At 42.7% G+C, this 22310-nt stretch overlaps 1 protein-coding gene across 2 annotated transcripts in view; it reads left to right on the forward strand.

The window, feature by feature from the left end:
• The window catches only part of si:cabz01090165.1 (uncharacterized protein LOC100333421 homolog), a 35184-nt gene extending 19421 nt beyond the window's left edge, over window positions 1-15763 (forward strand). For both annotated transcript variants that reach the window (XM_062418576.1, XM_062418575.1), the window contains 4 exons: window positions 4896-5062; window positions 8521-8761; window positions 13715-13927; window positions 15449-15763. In XM_062418576.1, coding sequence (XP_062274560.1) covers window positions 4896-5062; window positions 8521-8761; window positions 13715-13927; window positions 15449-15763 — 936 coding nt within the window. The remainder of the gene's footprint in view (window positions 1-4895; window positions 5063-8520; window positions 8762-13714; window positions 13928-15448) is intronic.
• Window positions 15764-22310: the final 6547 nt, after the last annotated feature.

A 22310-nucleotide genomic window follows, 5' to 3' on the forward strand; every position in this document is an offset into this window, starting at 1 on the left:
GGATGTTACGTCCATTTCTTATATACAGTCTATGGTAAAAATGTGTGCAAACTTAACATCACCCGCAAAAAATGTGCAAGCTGATCTACTAACGCAGCGCACTGAGGTTTGCATCTTTCAAATGTGCAAGATAATACACGCTGTTCATTTAGTAGTTTACCATAATGAATGTAATATTAGTAGTTTACCATAATGACTGTAATATGAGACGTTTCAACCCCAGTGTGCAAAATACAGGGAGGAGAAAATGTAAATATGTTATTTAGCACGCGCATTGTGATTTACCAAACCTGAAGGTATTATTTCTGACGCTAACTGCGTCTATAAATAATAAGTTTGAAGGACAGATATTAACCGGCTGTTACTATGGAGACGAGGAGACAGAGGCACAATGACAGAATACACACAGGACGGATTTTTTCCACCCGTGTTAATATGTTTGGAGTGGAATATTTTTGGTTTTACTAACAACATTGACTTCATCACTAATACTCTCCCACATGTGGGTTTTTCTGGTAATATTAGTTTTTTTTAATAACTCAATATATTAGTTAACCTCTTCCACTAGAACCTGATCACATTTCATTTTGCGCTTGCAGTTTTCTGCTCGTCCAAACTCTCCATAAAGACACAAAACTCTCATTTAAATACTGCTGTCTCCACCCTGTTGCACCTGTTTTCATTTACACAGTTATTCTTAGTAGATCACCTGCAAAACGCATGAAAAACGAAACACGCAATCTATTGCCCTGTGCACGCAATTTAGTACCCACTATTTGGGATCTTAGTAAATCAGGCCCTTAAAGTCCACTCATTCCTCCAGTCTTTTAAACCAAAGCTACTTAATGACCGTGAAACAATGAGGCATCAAAAACGACCCATTAAAAATCATTAATATTTTAATGCTTTGAGTTATTTGAGACATGAATCCATGTTTTGACCCTCGGGGGCTTCCGTATTTAAGCCTAAGAGGAAAAACAGACTGAAGTTTCTCTTTCTTTCATTTCTACTTTGTTAATTTGATTCAATTTTATTTCAGAAAGGAATATTATGCAGAAATGGGACCACACTATTTAGTTAGTTAAATTAATCTTGTTTGACAAAATTACCCAATTACCGTCAGCCTTTATCAGTTCTAAATTATAATTTGAATTAAAAAACTAATCTTTGTGGTGCTATTTGCAAGTTTTTGTCTCGCCAGTAAGTAACAAGAATTTAGTATTTTATATTATAATTATATAATTGCTTTCAAAATGGACGAAAAACACTTTCTAATTTGGATCAAGGGGGGTGGGAATGGGTTTTTGAGAGGAAATGACCCTGCTGCCACCAGGAGAAAGTTCCTCTACGCTACAATAACAAAGTCAAAGTCACTTTTAAGCTCCAAAAAATGAGGATTTCTGTTGCCAACAAATTTAATAATTTATAACCAAAGCGGTTAGAAATGCTCTGCCAAGATTCTCAGTTCAAAAAAAAAAAAGTTATTGCAAAGTCAATTAAAGCTCCTCAGTCTGGTGCTGAGGGTCAAGTGCTGCGTCGGCCTGACTCAGAGGTCCAACAGAACCACCAACGCCCAGCTGGACACCTTTTTAATAACCTGTCCCTAAAAATAAAAACTGCTTTCCCCTCCTCCTTCTTCTTCTTCTTCTTCTTCTTCTCCTTCTTTAAATTATGTTGTCCTTTCTCTGCTCATTAAAAGTCCAACACTGAAGTGCCAAAGTGTTCCCTCAGGATGTCAACTCTCAGACCTCTAACAGGACCGCACAGCTCAGAGAGACGGGAACCGCTGAACTCACTAATGGACCGGACCTTCTGAACTTTAGCCTGAACTTCACAACTTCACTCATGCTCTCTCTCTTTCTCTCTCTCTCTCTCTGTCAATCTGACCCTGTCTTTCCACCCTTAGTCACTTCATCTTTCCCAGCTAAGACTTTCACTGATGTTGTTGTCAAAGAATAAGTTCTACTTCTCTAATTAAATAATCAATATAACTAAAATTAAACAGGAAACAGAACCTATAAATTAAAGGTTGAATTCCAGGATGAATTTCTCACATTATGACAAATACTGCAGATGATAATGATAAAATGAAAGATAAATGACCTGGCCTCTAATAAGCAGCAGAAAATGAATGGATGCATGGATGGATGGATGGATGGATGCATGGATGGATGGATGGATGGATGCATGGATGGATGGATGGATGGATGGATGGATGCATGGATGCATGGATGGATGGATGGATGCATATATGGATGGATGGATGGATGGATGGATGCATATATGGATGCATGGATGGATGGATGCATGGATGGATGGATGGATGCATGGATGGATGGATGCATGGATGCATGGATAGATGCATGGATGGATGGATGCATATATGGATGGATACATGGATGGATGGATGGATGGATACTTGCATGGATGGATGCATTGATGGATGCATGGATGCATGGATGGATGGATGGAGACATGGATGGATGGATGGATGCATGGATAGATGGATGCATGGATGGATGCATGGATGGATGAATAGATGCATAGGTGGATGGATGGATGGATGGATGGATGGATGGATGGATGCATGAATGGATGGATGCATGGATGAATGGATGGATGCATGGATGGATGGAGACATGGATGGATGGATGGATGCATGGATAGATGGATGCATGGATGGATGGATGGATGAATAGATGCATAGGTGGATGGATGGATGGATGGATGGATGGATGCATGGATGGATGGATGGATGCATATATGGATGGATGCATGGATGGATGGATGCATGGGTGGATGGATGCTTGGATGGATGCATGGATTTATTCACCTCTAGGAAAGAGGATGGGGATGGATGATTGGGTCTTCTCACCAAAGGAGACCATGTTTTATATCTTGTCGCTTACCAAGACTCAACATTGGTTTCTTCTAACAATAAAAAGGATCTTTCTCTAACCTTACCCAAGTAGTTTTAGCTGTATGAACTTAATCAAACCTTCACCATGAGGGTTGCAGATCAGAAAACACTCATCTGTCACTTTGGAAGACACTGACAGTTTTCTTATTTGGGTATGAGGACTTGTTAGACGATTGTAAGTTGGCTCCAGTCTCCAGTGTCAAACAATTTAAACCAATCCTGTCTGACACCGAACGTCAACATGATTCAGTGGTCGGTAACAAACAGCTGATGTCATGATCTTTCTCGAGGGGGGGCAAACCTTTAATTTCAGGGGCCGGTTTCAGCCTGCAGAGCTCTTTGAACTTCTCTCATCTCTTAAAGTTTGTTTTCGTCAGTGAGGATTGAGTCTCTTTGTGTTCAGTAAGCAATAAAGCACAGATTACTATAATGATAATTGAGTAATTGTGACATTCAACAGTGGCCTGATTGTGTGAATTATAAGAGCAATTACAGCAATGACAACAACATTTTGGCAGATCAACAGGCTGTTATCTCTCTCCTTCCTTTTTCCCCCTCACTTCTTCTCCGTCTCTTTGTATTTATGCTGTTTGTAATTTGTGCTGACTTGTGGCATTTGAACTGTTCACTGATTATGAGAATTGTATCGAGGCAATTAGAGAAAACAACTTGCTTTGAATGTACACCATTGATAATGGTAATTGATCTCCATTTCTTTCTCTGTTATTCCAAATCCTCCTTTTTCTTCCTAATCCCCCTTTTTTTTCTTTTCAAACTTTATCTCTCCATCCAAATCTGAATATATTTCTTTTCCTCTCATTAAACTTCTCTCATAAACACTTCGTGGATGCATGAACCCTCCATTCTTATCCATTCCCTCTTCTATTCTCTTCATTTCCTTCCTTCTCTTACCCTTTTTCTCCCCTATTATCCTTTTCTTCTGGTACTTTTTTCTTCCACCTTTTTCCCCCTAATCCGTCCTTTCTTCCTTTACTCTGCCATCTCTGTTTCTTTCCATCTTCACCTTTCCTCCTCATCGTGTGTCCCTTCCTGTATCCTTCACTGTATTTTAAATAAATCAACACTTTTTATCTAAGAAATAAAAGAGGAAAAACTATTTTATATTTGCCAGAAATAGACATTTACATAATGTATATACACACAAAGATTGCACATGCACAGCACTAATTAAACTACCATATAAAGAGAGATTTAAAAAAAACATGCAAAGTCCAATAAATAAGTGAAAAACACTTCAAGGATCGTTCTGCTGATTTTTCTATATTTTTCTTTATATTTCGATAAAAAAAAACAACAAACTGAACTACTGACAAGTATTGTGTCTGATATATCTTGTTCTTTATTTTCTTAACCCTCCTGTTGTCCTCGAGTCAAGGAAGGAAGGGAGGAATAAGGAAGGAAGAAGGAAGGAAGGGAGGGAGGAAGGAAGGAAGGAAGGGAAGAATAAGGAAGGAAGAAAGGGAGGAAGGAAAAAGGAAGGGAGGGACGAAGGAAGGATGGAAGGAAGGAAGGGAGGGAGGAAGAAGGAAGGAAGGAAAGGAGGGAGGAAGGGAGGAAGGAAGGAAGGAAGGAAGGAAGGAAGGAAGGAAGGAAGGAAGGAAGGAAGGAAGGAAGGAAGGAAGGGAGGAAAGGAAAGAATGGTTAGGTAGGAGGGAGGGATGGAGGGAGGGAGGGAGAAAGGAAAAGAGGAAGAGAGGAAAGAAGGAAGGGATGAAGGAAAGGAAAGAAGGAGGGAAGGAAAGGAAAGAAGGAGGGAGGGAGGAAGGTAGGACAGAAAGAAGGAAGAAAGGGGGATGGAGGAAGGAAAGAAGGAAGGGAGGAAAGAGAGAGAAAAGAAAGAAGGAGGGAGGAAGGAAGGAAAGATGGAAGGGAGGAAAGAAGGAACAGTCAAAACAGACGGGGTTAAATGTTCCTCTACTGTGCTCACCTTCTCTGTCTCTGTCTCTTCTTTCAGGACTTCCTAGAGACTCTGGAGGATTTGGATCTGAGCTACAACAACCTGGTGAACATTCCCTGGGATACGATCGCCCTGCTGGTCAGCGTCAACACGCTCAGTCTGGACCACAACCTCATAGAGAGCGTCCCCGAGGGAATCTTCTCCAACCTGCATAAACTGGCCAGGTCAGGATCAAATGATCAATCCTAAGCGAGATGTGTTTGTAGCAGGCGGGGAGTTCCGGTCCTCTGCAATGAGGCCAACGCGGAAGTAACTTAAAACTGCATTCTATCAAAAGGCCACCAGGGGGCGACCATTTTGGTGTCAAAAGAACATTTCTTATATACAGTCTATGTCTCAGACGTAGCGTCCTTCCTTCGGTCCTTACTACCTTCCTTCTTTCCTTCCTTCCATCTGTCCTTCCTTCCATCTGCCCTTCCTTACTTTCTTCCTTCTGTCCTTCCTTCCTTTCTTCCTTCCTTCCTTCTTTCCTTCCTTCCGTCTGTCCTCCCTTCTTTCCTTCCTTCCGTCTGTCTGTCCGTCCTTCACTGTCTGTCTTTCCTACCTTTCTTCCCTCCTTCCTGTTGCCTGTCTTTCCTTCCTTCCCTTCTTATTTCCTTCCTTTCTTCCTTCTTTCCTTCCATCTTTTTAATGATACGGCCCACATGAGATCAAATTGGTCGGTATGTGGCCCTTGAATGAAAATGAGTTTGACATAAAACATGGGTATGATTATTATTTGAAGAATATATAACATTCTGCTTTGTTTTGACTGCATCATCTGGAATCAAATGAATTATTTATCCTTACTATATCAATCCCCAATGAGCCGCTTTTACATTTAATTGATTTTATGATCAATTAGGAATAAAACTAAAGCTTTAGTCGGGATACAGTTGAACTGATATCAGAGGAAATCTCTTCTTATCAGGCCTCGGTTTAAGAGAAGTTGAGTTTTGGCGGCTCATTTTACTCTGCAGCCAAGCTCCTGTTCAGCAGCACACTCACACAGCTGGGAGATGCCCAGTGTGAGCAGGTCTGTACAGCAGCTCCACTGGAGCATCTGGAGGGGCTCAGCTTCCTGCCCCGGGGGCATGTCAGGAGCGGTTGACGGTAAATGTTACAGCCCTCAATGACTTCCAAAACCGAATGGCAATTTGAATCAGTGACCTCGGACTGCTCCTCCACAGCGCAGATCGTTGCTCTGCTCCTCTGTTCAAAGATCTGTGAGTGTTTGCACACATTCAGCCGCTAAAGACGGAGGAATCTGAAGTTATTATTATTGGCTTCGACTCGTCAAACACACAGATGAACCTTGGTTCCCTTTCCCCCGCAATCACTTCAAACTGCAGAACATAATAGTCTCCACAGCAAACTGAAACATCACATTACATTACAGCATACTGCAGCCTTGTGTTTAGGAATAATATCTTTTTCTAAAATGAAACAATTCTCACTAAAGATCTAAAATAAAAATCCTCTGTAAAACTTCTTATGAAAATAATGTGATCAGACTTTTTGAGTTCAGGACAACAAAGCGACTTCTCACCAAATCAAGAAAAAATCCTTCCTTCCGTCTGTCCTTCCTCCCTCCCCCTTTCTTCCTTCCTTCTGTCCCTTCCTTCCTTCCTTCCTCCTCCCCTCCTTCTTTCCTTCCCTTCTTCCTTCCTTTCCTTCCTTCTTTACTCCTCCCTCCTTCTCTCTTTCCTCCCTTCCTTCTTTCCTTCTTCCCTCCCTTCTTCTTTCCTTCCCTTCTTCCTTCTTTCCTTGCACCACACTTTTAATTGCAAACTGCCGGTATAAGTAATGTGATAACAAACTTCACCATTTCCATTATAAAGTCCATCAGCTAGCATATTTTCCTCTGATCTTAAATTTAGTTAAAACATAATTCATAATTTCTGCTTTTTTTAACTCAAAAATTAGGTATAGTTTCAAAATGAGGCCTATTTACTATAATTTCCAAAAATATGTTTAAAACTTGTGCCAATAAGTTTTCTAAAGAATTGGGTGATAAACAACAATCGACAAAATGGAAAACATAAAACCAAGTTATTTATATTCTGTTTAGGGAATTTAAATAGCAACCACAGTTTAACCTTCCACACAGCCTTTATTAGGAAGGTATTTTTTAAACTAATTCAGCATTTTATTTATACAGTTTTTAATGGTGTCTGACTTGTAAAACACTTACCATTTGGCCTTTTTAAAAAGTGCTTCATAAACAAAGATTGTGGCATGTGGCTGCATGTGTGCACTGAGTAGTTTTACTCTACTGGCACAGAATAATGTTTGAAACCCATTAACAGTAATCAATTTCAATTTACGTCCCAATGAATAACAACCATTGATGTGAAAGAAAGAAAAAAAACCTTCCGCGACTCTGGATAAATTCATGCATTTATTAAAAAAGGCTGTAATGGGTTATTTTGCCCTGGAGACCCAAAACCTACTGAGCAGCTTTTTGTAACTCTGTGCATAGGTTAGCATTCACTGACACACACATGCATATAAATAATGCACAAATTAATACATCACAAGGCTCATGAAATGAAATAATTAAAGTGCAACATGCTCGCTTGCTCTCAGCAACTATTAACCTCTCGTTAAGTCATCGTCGTGGTCGGATATTTCTGGAGGGACAGCAGCAAACGCTTGAATCCACAACATCATTACAAGCCATCAGGTCCAATGTTTAGTGTTCATTTCCCAGAGCTGGTGCAGATATTTGTCCGCCATTGGATGTTATATCCTGATGAAATATGATTTATGTTTTGGGTGAACTTCCTTCATCCTGCTACATCTAGTTCTGCTTTAATTAGATATTTTTTCCACATGCAAAATCTCTCCTGTTGTCGTCGTGTCAAGGAAGGAGGAAGGAAAGGAGGGAGGAAGGAAGGAAGGAAGGAAGGAAGGAAAGGAGGGAGGGAGGAAGGAAGGAAGGAAGGAAGGAAGGAAGGAAGGAAGGAAGGAAAGGAGGGAGGGAGGGAGGGAGGAAGGAAGGAAAGAAGCAAGGAAGGACAGGAGGGAGGAAGGAAGGAAGGAAGAAGGAAGGAAGGAAGGAAGGAAGGAAGGAAGGAAGGAAGGAAGGAGGGAAGGAGGGAGGAAGGAAAAGAAGGAAGGACGGAGGAAAGGAGGGAGGAAAGAAGGAAGGAGGGAGGGAGAAAGGAAAAGAAGAAGGGAGGAAGGACAGAGGAAAGGAGGAAGGTAGGGGGAGGAAAGAAGAGAGAAGGAGGGAGGGAGGAGGGAGGAAAGAAGGAGGGAGGGAGGGAGGAAGGGCAGAAGGAAGGAAGAAAGGGGGATGGACCACATACTGGTCATAATGCTTTTCGGGATGAAGATCAAAGAACATTCTTCTTTTCAAGTGTCTGCTTTGAGTGTAGACGTGAAAGTAAAGTGTGCAATCAGCAAGAAACAAACTTAATTGTTTTATTGACCAAGTCATTATTTTTTCCTTCCTTCCTTTTTCCCCTCTTTTCCTTCTTTTCTATTCTCCCGAGTCGCTGACTTTGACGTTTTTTAGATTGATGAAAACTACTCAGGATAGAGCTTGGTGGACTACATGCATTGGTCCTCTACATGCCTTAAAATGAGATGAAACTCATAAACTGATCCTTCCTCTGTTTCTGTCTCCCATCACCAGACTGGACATGACATCCAACAAGCTGAAGAAGATTCCTCCGGACCCGTTGTTCCTGCGGATACCTGTCTACGCTAAGATGAAGGGATCTCCTCTCACGGCGCTGGTGTTGAGTTTCGGCGGGAATCCTCTCCACTGTAACTGTGAGCTGGTCTGGCTCCGCAGAGTGACCCGAGAGGACGACCTGGAGACCTGCGCTTCACCTAAAGAATTGGCTGGAAAATACTTCTGGACCATAAAGGAGGTTTGTTAAAGTTTCTGCAGAAATATGTTGATGCTACAACCAAAGTGTTATCATGTTAAAACCAATGAAGTACCTCGATGATGTCAATTAACCCTCCTGTTGTCCTAGAGTCAAGGAAGGAAGGGAGGGAAGAAGGAAGGAAGGAAAGGAGGGAGGGAGAAGGAAGGGAGGAAGGAAGGAAGGAAGGAAGGAAGGAAGGAAGGAAGGAAGGAAGGAAGGAAAGGAAATAAGTAAGGGAGGAAGGAAAGGAAGGAAGCACGGAGGAAAGAAGGAAGGAAGGAAGGTAGGAGGGAGGGAGGGAGGCAGGAAAGAAGGAAGGAGGGAGGGAGGGGGGAGGGAGGGAGGGAGGGCGGGAGGCAGGGAGGGAGGAGAAATGAAAAGAGGAAGGGAGGAAGGAAGGAAAGAAGGACAGAGGACAGAAGGAAGGTAATGGGGAGCAAAGAAAGAGAGAAGGAGGGAGGGAAGGAGGAAAGAAGGAAGGGAGGAAGGAAAGAAGGAAGGAAGGAAGGAAGGAAGGAAGGAAGGAAGGAAGGAAGGAAGGAAGGAAGGAAGAAGGGAAGGAAAGAAAGACAGAGGGAAGAAGGATTTTATTAACATATTTGTTAACTGTTGGTCACATTAGGAAAAGTCTGCCTAAAAGAAATGTTTTTACAGCTCTCAAATATAAAAATGGGGCAGTATGAACAGTATGTAAGGGTTCAAGCTAAAGGTATTGTTGCCATGGCTACTTGGGACCTAGTTTAAACTGAGGACCTTGCAGGGAATACGTACTGTATGTAGAAATGTAGATTTATGATTACACACTGATTCAGTCCATCATGCAGAATACAGATGTTACACTGCCTGTACTGTTTTCAATGTTTGGCATCATGCAAAAAACACAACCGTGACATTTTATTATGCATCTCTGCTTTCTTTGTATAGAAAAACTGTAATATACTGTAGTAGAGCTGGAGGAAACATAAAGGGGAATATGAAAGATTACAGTCCATGCTGCTGTAAACACAAGTGTAGGATTAAATATAAACGGAGCTGGTCCTGTGTTTGACCTTTACTCACATGCACGTAGGCTTACTTATTCATCGGGTTATTTAACGGGGACGGTGCACATTGATAAACATTACAAAGGGATTTGTTTTGCATTAGAAGAATCCTTGGAGACATGTTATGAAGGCGGGTTAGAGTAGTGCATAAAAAATGAAATAATAATGTAGAAATAATGTTCAAGCATGCAGAACAATAAAAAAACAGTTAACGTCAATAAATACAGAATTATGGAGCATTGTTATTATTATATGCCTGAAATGAATGGATTACAATATAACACAAGTTATATCCTGTGTCTGCATGTTTGCAGCAGTGTGGTTATTATTGTTATTTATTGTTATATTGATGATGCATAATAGTCACATTATAAAAGCCACCAAAGCAAAGCCTCTGCAGATGTCTCAACCCTCCTGTTGTAATCGAGTCAAGGAAGGAAGGGAGGGAGGGAGGAAGGAAGGAAGGAAGGGAGGAAGAAGGAAGGAAAGAAGGGAGGAAGAAGGAAGGAAAGGAGGGAGGAAAGAAGAAGGAAGGAAGGAAAGAAGGAAGGAAAGCTGGGAGGAAGGATGGAAGGGAGGGAGGAAGAAGGAAGGAAAGGAAGAAGAAGGAAGGAAAGGAGGGAGGAAGGAGGAAGGAAGGAATGAAAGGAGGGAGGAGGGAAGGGAAGGAGGAAGGGAAGAGAAGGAAGGATAGGAGGAAGGAAGGGAGGAAGAAGGAAGGAAAGGAGGGAGGAAAGACGGAAAGGAAGGAAGGAAGGGAGGAAGAAAGAAGGAAGGAGGAAGGAAGGAAAGGAGAAAAGGAAGGAAAGGAAGGAGGAGGAAGGAGGGAGGAAAGGAGGGAGGAAAGAAGGAAAGGAAGGAAGGAAGGAAGGAAGGAAGGAAGGAAGGAAGGAAGGAAGGAAGGAAGGAAGGAAGGAAGGAAGGAAGGAAGGAAGAAGGAAAGAATGATATATAAAGATCTCTGCCTCACCTGGAGCTTCTTCAGAAACCCCTCTGGGCTATTTGAGAGCTCCAATGATAAGTGAAGAGCTCTGTGAGATAAAGATGGGATTAATTGGGTATCATCTAGAGGATGATACCAAGAGAGACCTTTGCCTCACCTCGGGTAATAGCGTGGCCTCCTTCAGGAAGCTGCTGTAGGATCAGTATAAGAAGATTAACTTTGTAAAGAGGTCGGTCCCAGAGACCTCCGTGTCACCAAAGTGTCTGAGCATATTAATACTTAGAGAGAGAGTTAATAGCCTCTTTTCCACTGCAAGGACAACTGAGGCCTCCACTACATCCATCCCAGGTCAGACATTAGCCGTCAGCCACCGAGGGAATTCCTACTTTCAAAATCGATGAAAGCTGCTCCACTGCTTATTGCAACTGCGCCGATTCTTATCCGACAGGCCATAAAAAAAAATGTTTTATTAATTCTAAGCACTACTATGTTGTGTTTGTACCTTCCTCCCTTCGTGTCGTCCTCCCGGGTCAAATTGACCCCGTCTGTTTTGACTGTTCCTTCTTTCCTCCCTTCCTTCCTTCTGTCTGTCCTTCCTCCCTCCCTCCTTCTTTCCTTTCTTCCTTCCTTCTGTCCTTCCTTCCTTCCTTCTTCCTTCCTTCCTTCTTCCCCTACTTTCCTTCCTTCTTCCTCCCTTCCTCCCTCCCTCCTTTCCTTCCTTCTTCCTCCCTTCTTTCCTTCCTTCCTTCCTTTTCTTCTCCCTTCCTTCTTTCCTCCCTCCCTCCTTCTCTCTTTTCTTTCCTCCACCCTACCTTCCTCCCTTCCTTATTTCCTCTGTCCTTCCTCCCTTCCTCTTTTTTCTTCCTCCCTTCCATCCTTCCTTCCTCCTCCCCTCCTTTCTTTCCTTCTTCCTCCCTTCCTCCCTCCCTCCCTCCTCTCCTTCCTTCCTTCCTTCTTCCTTCCTTCCTTCCTTCTTCCCTACTTTCCTTCCTTCTTCCTCCCTTCCTTCTTCCCTTCCTTCCTTGACTCGAAGACAACAGGACAGCATTGTTGAACAGTATAGAGGGCGAATTATTCTCATAAAATGAAAAAAAAAACTGACACCAGTTGGGAATTTGAGTGTTATTAGGAAAAACTGATATTTTATTCATCCATAAAAATAAAAAAAAGGCAGAATGAGTTATTCATATTCTTCCCTTCCTAATGCCAAACTTCACACTTCCACACACTCACACCGGGGGAGCAGCACCAGTTCAATCACAGCCTTTTACTTTTACTCTCCCGCTTCACAGGAGCAATTGAGGGTTAGACTGTAATACACGACTGAAAGGCACTAGTGGTTTATTTGATGCTACAGCCTGGCGGTCATCAGGTCAGCTATCATCTCTGCTGGTAACAAGACTCAAGAAGAGAGGAAGGGAGGAAGAAAGAAGGAAAGGAGGAAGGAAGGGAGGAAGAAGGAAGGAAAGGAGGGAGGAAAGAAGGAAAGGAAGGAAGGAAGTGAGGAAGGAGGGAGGAAGGAAGGGAGTGAGGAAGAAAGGATGGAAGGGAGGATGAAGGAAGGAAAGGAGGGAGGAGGGATGGGAAGGAGGAAGGGAGGAAGAAGGAAGGATAGGAGGAAGGAAGGAAGGGAGGAAGAAGGAAGGAAAGGAGGGAGGAAAGACAGAAAGGAAGGAAGGAAGGAAGGAAGGAAGGAAGAAAGAAGGAAAGGAAGGAAGGAAGGAAAGAAGGAAAGGAAGGAAGGAAGAGGGCTCAAGAAGGAATCAGAAAAAAAATGTTTTGGAGAGGCAGCTAGAGTGCTATAGGAATGATGAGTATAGCCCTGCTAAGCCTTTGCATGGCCCTGTTTGGCCTTGCAGTAATACTCCGCCAGGGTTTTGGCCAGCTTTAGACAGGCTTAGGTGCCAGTGGGTGGGTTTTTAACATAATGCAAGGGCTGGAAAAAAACTCTGAGATCACTTAATCTTCTTCTGCAAACAATTGAACTCAATCTTAAACTCTACAGTTAGAAAAACACACAGTGCTGGAAGCCAATCAGAGGCCATTTGAAAAGGAAATGTAGTGTTTTGCAAGAGAAGAGGAAGTGCAAACCAGGATTTTCTCTCTCTCTCTCTCTCTCTCTCTTGTCTCTCTCTCTCTCTCTCTCTCTCTCTCTCTCTTGTCTCTCTCTCTCTCTTTCTCTCTCTCTCTCTCTCTCTCTCTCTCTCTTGTCTCTTTTGAAGTGACATGTTTTCTCTAAACACCCCCTTGGGTATTTTATCTCATTTGTACCATGTGCTGTTGTTCGTCTCTTTCGTAAACTGAAATCTCAGCAGGTCTTTAACCCTCCTGTTGTCTTCGAGTCAAGGAAGGAAATGAGGAAGGAGAAAGGAAGGGAGGAAGAAGGAAGGAAGGGAGGAAGAAGGGAGAAAAAAGGGAGGGGGGATGGAGGGAGGAAGGAAAGGAAGGAAGGAGGGAGAAAGGAAAAGAGGAAGGACAGAGGAAAGAAGGAAGGGAGGAAGGTAGGGGGGAGGAAAGACAGAGAGAAAGAGTGAGGGAGGGAGGAAAAAAGGAAGGGAGGAAGGAAAGGAAGGAAAGAAGAAGGGAGGGAGGAAGGAAGGACAGAAGGAAGGAAGAAAGGGGGATGGAGGAAAGTAAGGACAGAAGGAAGGAAGGAAGGAAAGAAGGAACAGTCAAAATAGACGGGGTCAATTTGACCCTTCCTTCATTCCTCCTTCCTTTTTTTCCTTCCTTCCTTCCTTCCTTAGTTCCTTCCTTCCATCATTCCTTCCTTCCTTCCTTCCATCTTTCCTTCCTTCCTTCCTTGACTCGAGGACAACAGGAGGGTTAATCAACGTGTCCTTTGATAGAGGGCACTTATGATTGATTAGCCTGTAGTTTTACTGCAGGTATTAATAACGGGCTTTTTGAAGTGTTATGTATCATTTCCTTCAGAGTGACTCACATTTGTTGTTTTTCCCCTGACAGGAGGAGTTTGTGTGTGAACCACCGATGATAACTCGTCACACCTCCAAGATGTTTGTGATGGAGGGTCAGGAGGTGAGCCTGCGCTGTAAGTCCATCGGAGACCCTGAACCGTCCACACACTGGGTCAGCCCCGACGGAAAGCTGATCGGCAACACGTCCAGAACCATCTGCTACGAGAACGGCTCGCTGGACATCCTCAAAGCCTCCGTCAAGGTAGAAAGGGGATTTAATATTTAATATAGTAAAACTGCTGATCACATTGTCAGGCAATGACTTTTAATTGTACTGATTAAAATCAGGCGGGGAGTTCCGGTCCTCTGAAATGAGGCCAACGAGGAAGTAACTTAAAACTGCATTCTATCAAAAGGCCACCAGGGGACGACTGTTTTGGTGTCAAAAGGACTTCCGTCTCTATACAAGTCAATGGAGAATTCACCAACTTCTCACTTGATTTCTAACCTCAGTAAACGTTTTCAAAATGTGTTTATGGTCTCAATTGCTAGTTTAAAGCCTTCTTCAATGCAGTATGATGTTCATTTGTGACATTTTGGCCTCCCTGATTTTATATGTGACGATAAAGCAGGGTATGCATTAGGGCGTGGCTACGTCGTGATTGACAGGTTGATTGGTTCACAGGTTCAGGAGGGCGCCTCATGCTCCTCCTGATGCCCATATAAGTAGAATCCATGTTTTTATTTTTCCCGGCATGCACCTGAAATTTTAAAGATGCCGCTGCTCAGATCCGATACTATTGGCCTCCGAGCAGCAGTCCACAAACCAATGGGTGACGTCACGGATGTTACGTCCATTATATATACAGTCTATGATTAAAATACCAAAATTAATTAGTTTTAAGCACTTTATAATCTACTTTGTTGTGTTTGTAAAGACAGCATAAGCCTACATTGTTGAACAGTATACAGCTTAATGTGGCTTTGTTCAATTTCCATCAACACTGAAGACTTAATATGCACAAAATGATTGCATAAAAAGCTTAATATGTAATTTATTCAACAATTTTTGAACACCTGAATGACTTCAGATTCATGCAGCTTTTATTGAATTAACCCTCCTGTTGTCCTCGAGGCAAGGAAGGAAGGGAGAAAGAAGGAAGGAAAGGAGGGAGGAAAGAAGGAAGGGAGGAAGAAGGAAGGAAAGGAGGGAAGAAGGAAGGAAGGAAGGAAGGAAGGAAGGAAGGAAGGAAGGAAGGAAGGAAGGAAGGAAGGAAGGAAGGAAGGAAGGAAGGAAAGAAGGAAGGAAGGAAGGAAGGAAGGGAGTAAGAAGGAAGGAAAGGAGGAAGGGAGGAAGGAAGAAGGAAGGAAAGGAGTTAGAAGGAAGGAAAGAAGGAAGGAAGGGAGGAAGAAGGAAGGAAAGGAGGGAAAAAAGAAGGAGGGAGGAAAAGAAGGGAGGGAGGAAAAGAAGGAAGGGAGGAAGGACAGAAAGAAGGAGGGAAGAAAGGGGGATGGAGGAAGGACAGACGGAAGGAAGGAAGGAACAGTCAAACAGACGGGGTCAATTTGACCCGGGAGGACGACACAAAGGGTTAAAACATCAAGCACAGTAAATACCATTTGCTTTAGAGTAAATATTTGTTCAACTCAATGCTTTATTAATTCTACACAGATTATTATTATTATAGGAAATAACATCCCATTGTGTCTTTATCACTGGTTTCATGGTGAGACTGAAAAGTAAGAACCAACGTTTTCTGTTTTCTCTTCCTTTGACTTTTAGGACTCTGGAAAGTTCACATGCATAGCGTCTAACGCTGCTGGAGAGGCCACGGCTCCCGTTGAGCTAGTCGTCAACCCCTCCCCGCATTTTGACCCCAAACTGGACCCTGACCCGGGGCCTTCGGACATCCCCACATCCATCAAGTCCAACGTCAGCGGGGGCCAGGCCCGGTCCGACCAGCAGAGGGTCAGCGTGTCGGATCTAACGTCCAGCTCTGCTACCATCAGATGGCCGCCGCAGAACCACATACCAGGGGTCCGCATGTACCAGATCCAGTACAACAGCTCCACCGACGATATACTCATATATAGGTAAGAGAGAGGGTGTGTGTGTGTGTGTGTGTGTGTGTGTGTGTGTGTGTGTGTGTGTGTGTGTGTGTGTGTGTGTGTGTGTGTGTGTGTGTGTGTGATTTAACCCTCCTGTTGTCCTTGAGTCAAGGAAGGAAGGGAGGAAGAAGGAAGGAAAGGAGGGGGAGGAAGGAAGGAAAGGAGGGAGGAAGGAAGGGAGGAAGAAGGAAGAAGGAAGAAGGAAGGAAAGGAAGGAGGGAGGGAGGAAAGAAGGAAGGAGAGAGGGAGGAAATAAGGAAGGAAGGAAGGAAGGAACGAAGGAAGGAAGGAAGGGAGAAAGAAGGAAGGTAGGAGGGAGGGAGGAAAGAAGAAGGAGATAGGGAGGAAATAGAGGAAGGAGGAAGGAGTGAGAAGAAGGAAGGAAGGAAAGGAGGAGGGAGGAACAGAGGAAAGGAAAGAAGGAAGGAAGGAAGGTAGGAGAAGGAGAGAGAAAGAAGGAAGGAAGGAAGGAAGGGAGGAAAGATGAAAGCGGAGGAAGGAAGGAAGATGTGCTTTTTCTTCCTTCCTTCCCTCCTTCCCTCTTCCTCTCATGGGGAGGAAAGAAAGAGAGAAGGAGGGAGGAAAGAAAGATGGAGGGAGGGAAGGAGGAAGGACAGAAGGAAGGAAGAAAGGGATGGAGAAAGGAAAGAAGGAAGAAGGAGAAAGGGAAAGAAAGAGAGAAGGAGTGAGGAAGGACAGACGGAAGGAAGGAAAGCAAGAAAATTGAGCCGTATGGCTGTAACGCTGATGTTGGTATTTAAAAATGGCGGGTTTGATTCTTGTGTGGGACGGCTCATGACTCTTCCAGTGACACTCTGACCAATCAGTGGCCGGCAGTCTGATGACGTCACATTTAGTATCGGCTCGGCTCGCTTGGAACCTCGGCAGAGCAGATACTAAAAAAGTAGCAGGTACCAGGTACTATCCCTGATGGAGAGGCAGAAAAAACGAGTAGAGTCGAGTCGAGTAGTGCTAGAACTGTATAGTGGAAAAGCTACTGCAGCCAATAGAGATCTCAGGTGACAGACAGACCATGTGTAGCAGCAGAGGGTGTATTTAATGTTACATATGGCAGCCATATTGAAGGTCACCACGGTAACGGCGACTCTAAGCAGCCGTTCAGTTTTTTCTAAAAAGTACAGTATGGTCTTCTTATGTTTGGTTATTCGAGTGGCTGATGTGGAAATGTATTCATAGATTTGTGTGTTTTTTGTACTTGATGATTCTAACATGATACAAGCAAGTACAGGATGTGTGTGTGTGTGTGTGTGTGTGTGTGTGTGTGTGTGTGTGTGTGTGTGTGTGTGTGTGTGTGTGTGTGATTTCTGTTCCTCCCTCTGAATGTCTTTGTTAAAAAACACACATCATCCTTGTGTGGGAAGTTATCATCAAGGTCTTCCTCATATAGGAGGCTGTTTCAAGGTTTTCTTTTCTTGGCTTTTTGTGTGTGTGTGTGTGTGTGTGTGTGTGTGTGTGTGTGTGTGTGTGTGTGTGTGTGTGTGTGTGTGTGTGTGTGTGTGTGTGTGTGTGTGTGTGTGTGTGTGTGTGTGAACACCTTAGTAAGCCAACAGAAGATTAGTAAACTAGAGGAGGAAAAAACTGCAATTTTACTTCAAGCAACAAATATCAGATCAGGTATCAGGTCGATCTCTTTAAAAATAGTTTTAAAAGCAGCATCAGGTTTGTTAAAATTTATATTTAGTATTTTTGTTGGTTTTATATCATTTAAAATGACATTTACACCATTTTTCTTAACCAAAAGTAAGCTGAATGCTCCTGAAAATAGGTAGGAGGGAGGAAGGAAAGAAGGAAGGAAGGTATGAGGGAGGAAGGAAAGGAAGGAAGGAGGGAAGGAAAGAAGGAGGGAGGGAGCAAGGACAGACGGAAGGAAAGAAGGAAGGAAGAAAAGGGGATGGAGGGTGGAAAGAGAGAGGAAGGAAAGAAGGAACATTAAAAACAGACAGGGTCAGACATGTTTCCTGATCTCCATGGTTACCAGATGAAATGTAATATTTAGAACAATTGTATTCCATTACCTTTATTTAATATAAAAGTTATAATGTAAGATCATGCCAAACTAGTTGATATGGTGTTTTATTGACAATTTACTGTTTTTAAGCAAGTTGAATTATTTGGTACAAAGTTTTTATGGTTACACCACTTAGACATTTTTGCCATAATCCTCTAATATATTCTCTCTAAATGGATTAAAAGCAGAAATTTGATGCTGGGTCCACAAAAAAAGAATGTGTGCAAGTTATTCATACGTTTATTTTCACATTTTAACCCCTTTAAATTTAAACTAAACCACATGGACACGACAACATATCATTGACCCATATGCACAAGCACATGCACTGTACTCCCAGGAACCAGTGGAGGAAGAAAAGGACCAGTGAAACTATCGGTCCGTCTCCAAAACCCCGAATCCTCCGTGATTTGATTTGCACTTCCTAATCACCAGCTGTGGATTTCAGAGCATGTTTAAGTCTCTGGCTGCCAATTGGCCGCGTATAGACCCTCTATCATCCCACGATACCGAGTGACCACTGGACAATCCCATCAGCCGCTTAGCCCAACTCTGTTACCTAGCAACGGCATTCTAGAATGCATAATAATTGAGTGACATCATGAAGCATTTTGGAAGGCTGACAGATGACAATTTGAAATATGTCCACGGTCCTCAATTGTCGCTTTAACTGGAAAACCAAAGACACTCAAGTGACCGTTTGCTAGCCTTCAATTTGGAGGGAGCACTTGGTCGAGTGTGGACCGCTCAAATGGATCGTTTCAGATTGAACTGTGGGGGTGACCTAATCGTTTTCTACAGTCTGGTGTCAGCAGGTTAAACTAGTAATACTAATGTAATAAGTAATGTAACTATTTCAATTTAAGCAGAGGCTATTTGCACCCCTGTACAATTAGAAGTGGATGCTATTTGTACCCTGGTATATATATATCAATGTATGCTATTTGCACCCCAGTACAGGAGTGCATGCTGTCGGAGGGGAGCGTCTTGAGATATGTGGCAGATTCCCGTATCCCACCGGGACAGCGGGATAAATATACGTCGCTGTTCTCTTCTGTATATCATATAATCGTTTCTGTCCGGTGAGAGCTATCACTTCTCGGCGTGAGAAATGTCAGGTGTGGCGTGTGAGCGTGAGAGCAGCTTGAAATGCATGTGTCTCACGGCCTGAGACTTCAGAGGTCTGAAATGTATTTGGTATCCATGGCAACCATAGATCTGTCAAAATTTGATTTCCATCATATAACAAACTGAAGGTTGTAAATTCAGACATTTTCGGGTTGTATGCAAGTGAAAATACAGCTATAGTTTTTCCGCTGAAAACATTATCATTAAATAACTGCTGATGCAAAGACTCGAACCAGAGTCTCCTGTACTAATGACGGACACGCTGCCCGTTACGCCACCGGTTCGGTGCAATGTAATGATGTGACAGCCCAATATGTTTGCTAATACAGAAGATAGATATTGGCGACAAACAATTTCTGACTGACAAACTGATGCTTGTATGCATTCACTGAGGAAGAAGGAACTTTCCCGCCAGAAATGTCTTTAGAACAAACATTAGAGATGAAACCTTTCTAAATTCGCCCTTTTCTGTTGGCGTGGAAGATGAATGTCCGCCATGTTTTCACGTAGTTATATGTCTAGGGTGCAAATAGTTCAGCTGTGTGGCCGAGGCTATTTGTACCAGGGGTGCAAATAGACACTCAATTCAGTTCAATTTATTCATCATTAAGCGTACCCATTAAGCACCAAAATCTAAGTCCAGCTGTTTTTCATGGATACTGACATGATTTATAAGGGAGATCATTTCTTATAAAGCAACATTTATCTCTCATTTGAAAATGTATTCATTAGTTCATGTAGATTTTGGAATATAAAATAAAGATATTTGATGAATAAAGTGGGTTTAATTGGTACTGTGACTCCATTTAAGCTCCAAATAAGCCCACATCATGATTTATTTACTAAATATAAGAAAAAATATTGATTTAAAAGAGTTAAAAACAGCAATATATGTATTCAGTAACATGTTAAATATTAAAAAAATAAGAAAAAAACCCTCCTGAGTAAAGACTTCAGATGTAACCTCCTTTGTAATCATCAACATTTTCATCAGTAACTGTAACATTTATTTATGCTTCATTGCTTGGGTTAAAATTGCACTTCCTTAAGGTTAGAAAATGATTGTCATCTTAGTTAAAAGAAATGAAATCAGGAAGCAAACCGCTGTCTCCTTTGTTAAAGTCCAATATCTTTCTGACCTACTCATCCACCTCGACCGCTTCCCTCTGTGGAATCTGTGACTTTATAACAAAGTCATACTTCTTCCTATTTTTCTCCTGATAGGCAACGGTGATAAAAAGAGACGGAAATGTCAACCTGAAATATCTTCACCTTTAAAAAAACAGAGTGTCAGTTTTAAAATGTCTGTAAAACCACAATTGAAGTTAAATTTAAATAAAATCCAGTGTTATACAAGCAGCTAATGAAAAGAGCTGTGTGATGTTTCTCTGGTTTCACTTCGTAGCGAACCACCATGATGCCAACATGATAAAATAGCTTTTTTAAACCAGGAGTGTCAAACATGAGGCCCGTTTCCTTCCTTCCCTTTTTCCTCTCTTCGTTTCTTTCTTCCTTCCTTCCTTTTTTCCTCCCTACCTTTCTTTTTTCCTTTCTTTGTTCCTTCGTTCCTTCTGTCCTTCCTTCCATCTGTCCTTCCTTCCTTCCTTCCTTCCTTCCTTCCTTCCTTCCTTCCTTCCTTCCTTCCTTCCTTCCTTCCATCCTTCTGTTCTTCCTTCATTCCTTCCCTCATTCCTTCCTTCGGTCCTTCCTTCCTTCCTTCCTTCCTGCCATCTTTACTCCCTTCCTTCGGTCCTTCCTTCCATCTGTCCTTCCTTCCTTCCTTCCTTCTGTCCTTCCTTCTTTCCTTCCTTCCATCTGTCTATCCGTCCTTCACTATCTGTCTTTCCTACCTTTCTTCCCTCCTTCCTTTTGCCTGTCTTTCCTTCCTTCCTTCCCTTCTTATTTACTTCCTTTCTTCCTTACCTCCATCTTTTTAATGAAACGGCCCACATGAGATCAAATTGGTCTGTATGTGCCCCTCAAATGAAAATGAATTCGACACCTCTGCTCTATACATTTGTCATGTTCACCAAACACAAACAAAGAATTGATTTTTCTATATTGTCTTTGTATCTAAAGCCTGATCTTATTTCACACTGAACAAACCAAACACACAGATGAATCACACTGTTGCACCAGGTTGACATGTTTTTAACAGTGAAACTCTTAGAAAGAACTTTTTTTTATGACAGTTTAGATTTATCTGTCTGCATCACACACACACAAAGACTGTAAGGGCTTTAACCCTCCTGTTGTCCTCGAGTCAAGGAAGGAAGGGAGGAAGAAGGGAGGGAGGGAGGGAGGGAGAAGGAAGGAAAGGAAGGAGGGAAGGGAGGAACGAAAGGAAAGGAGGGAGGAAGGAAGGAGGGAAGGAAGGAAAGGAGGGAGGGAGGAAGGAAGGGAGGAAAGGGAGGAAGGAAGAAGGAAGGGAGGGAGGGAGGAAGGATGGAAGGGAGGAGGGAAGGAAAGAAGGAAGGAAAGGAGGAAGGGAGGAAAGAAGGAAGGAGGAAGGAAAGAAGTAGGGAGAGAGGAAGGACAGAAGGAAGGAAGGAAGGAAGAAAGGGGGATGGAGGGTGGAAAGAAGGAAGGGAGGAAAGAGAGAGGAAGGAAAGAAATAGAGAAGGAGGGAGGGAGGAAGGACAGACGGAAGGAAGGAAGGAAGGAAAGAAGGAACAATTTGACCCGGGAGGACGACACAAAGGTTATATTCTTAAAAGAATAGAATAATAGATTTTCCGTCCTTGCATCTCTAACAATCTCTAACTACGCAGTCCTTCTTTTGTTTTCCGTGTATTTTTCCGAGCATCTATTTCCACCTCTCATCTCATTTCTCTTAACGTTCACTCTTCCGTTGGAGCCCGAAGGCGTTGAGATGCAGGTTTCTTGTGTTTTGAAAGGTCAACAATTTGATTCCTTTTTGCTTTTGGCTGAGAAAGTGAAACTAAATCACTCCCCTCTTCCTTTCATACCAGCTGTTTTTGTCGTTCCCTCTGAGCTCTGAGCATTTACATCCAGGAGAGCCGCCAGCGATGAAGATGGATGGAGAACCATTCAGTATGATGATGAAGAGGAGGAGCATCAGACTCCTCAGTTACTGCAGCAGAGCTCTGAAAAGCTGTGATTCAGACTCCATGTATTTCCCCTCGAAGCGCCAAATAATGTTAAAATATATCTGTGATGAAAAAGAAACACACACTGGGAACATGAACGTTTCATATTTGGATGCCTCTGTAACACGCAGGGCTGGGCAAAATGAAAGAAAGAGAGAGAGAGAGAGCGTAGGAAGAAGAGAGAAAGAAAGGGGAGAAGGAAGAGAAAGAAGAAGAAGTTGGAGGAGAAAGAAAGAAAAAAGAGAAAGAAAGAAAGAACAAGTAGTAGG

This window comes from Scomber scombrus, chromosome 5 (genome assembly GCF_963691925.1).
Source record: "Scomber scombrus chromosome 5, fScoSco1.1, whole genome shotgun sequence".
Lineage (NCBI taxonomy): Eukaryota > Metazoa > Chordata > Actinopteri > Scombriformes > Scombridae > Scomber > Scomber scombrus.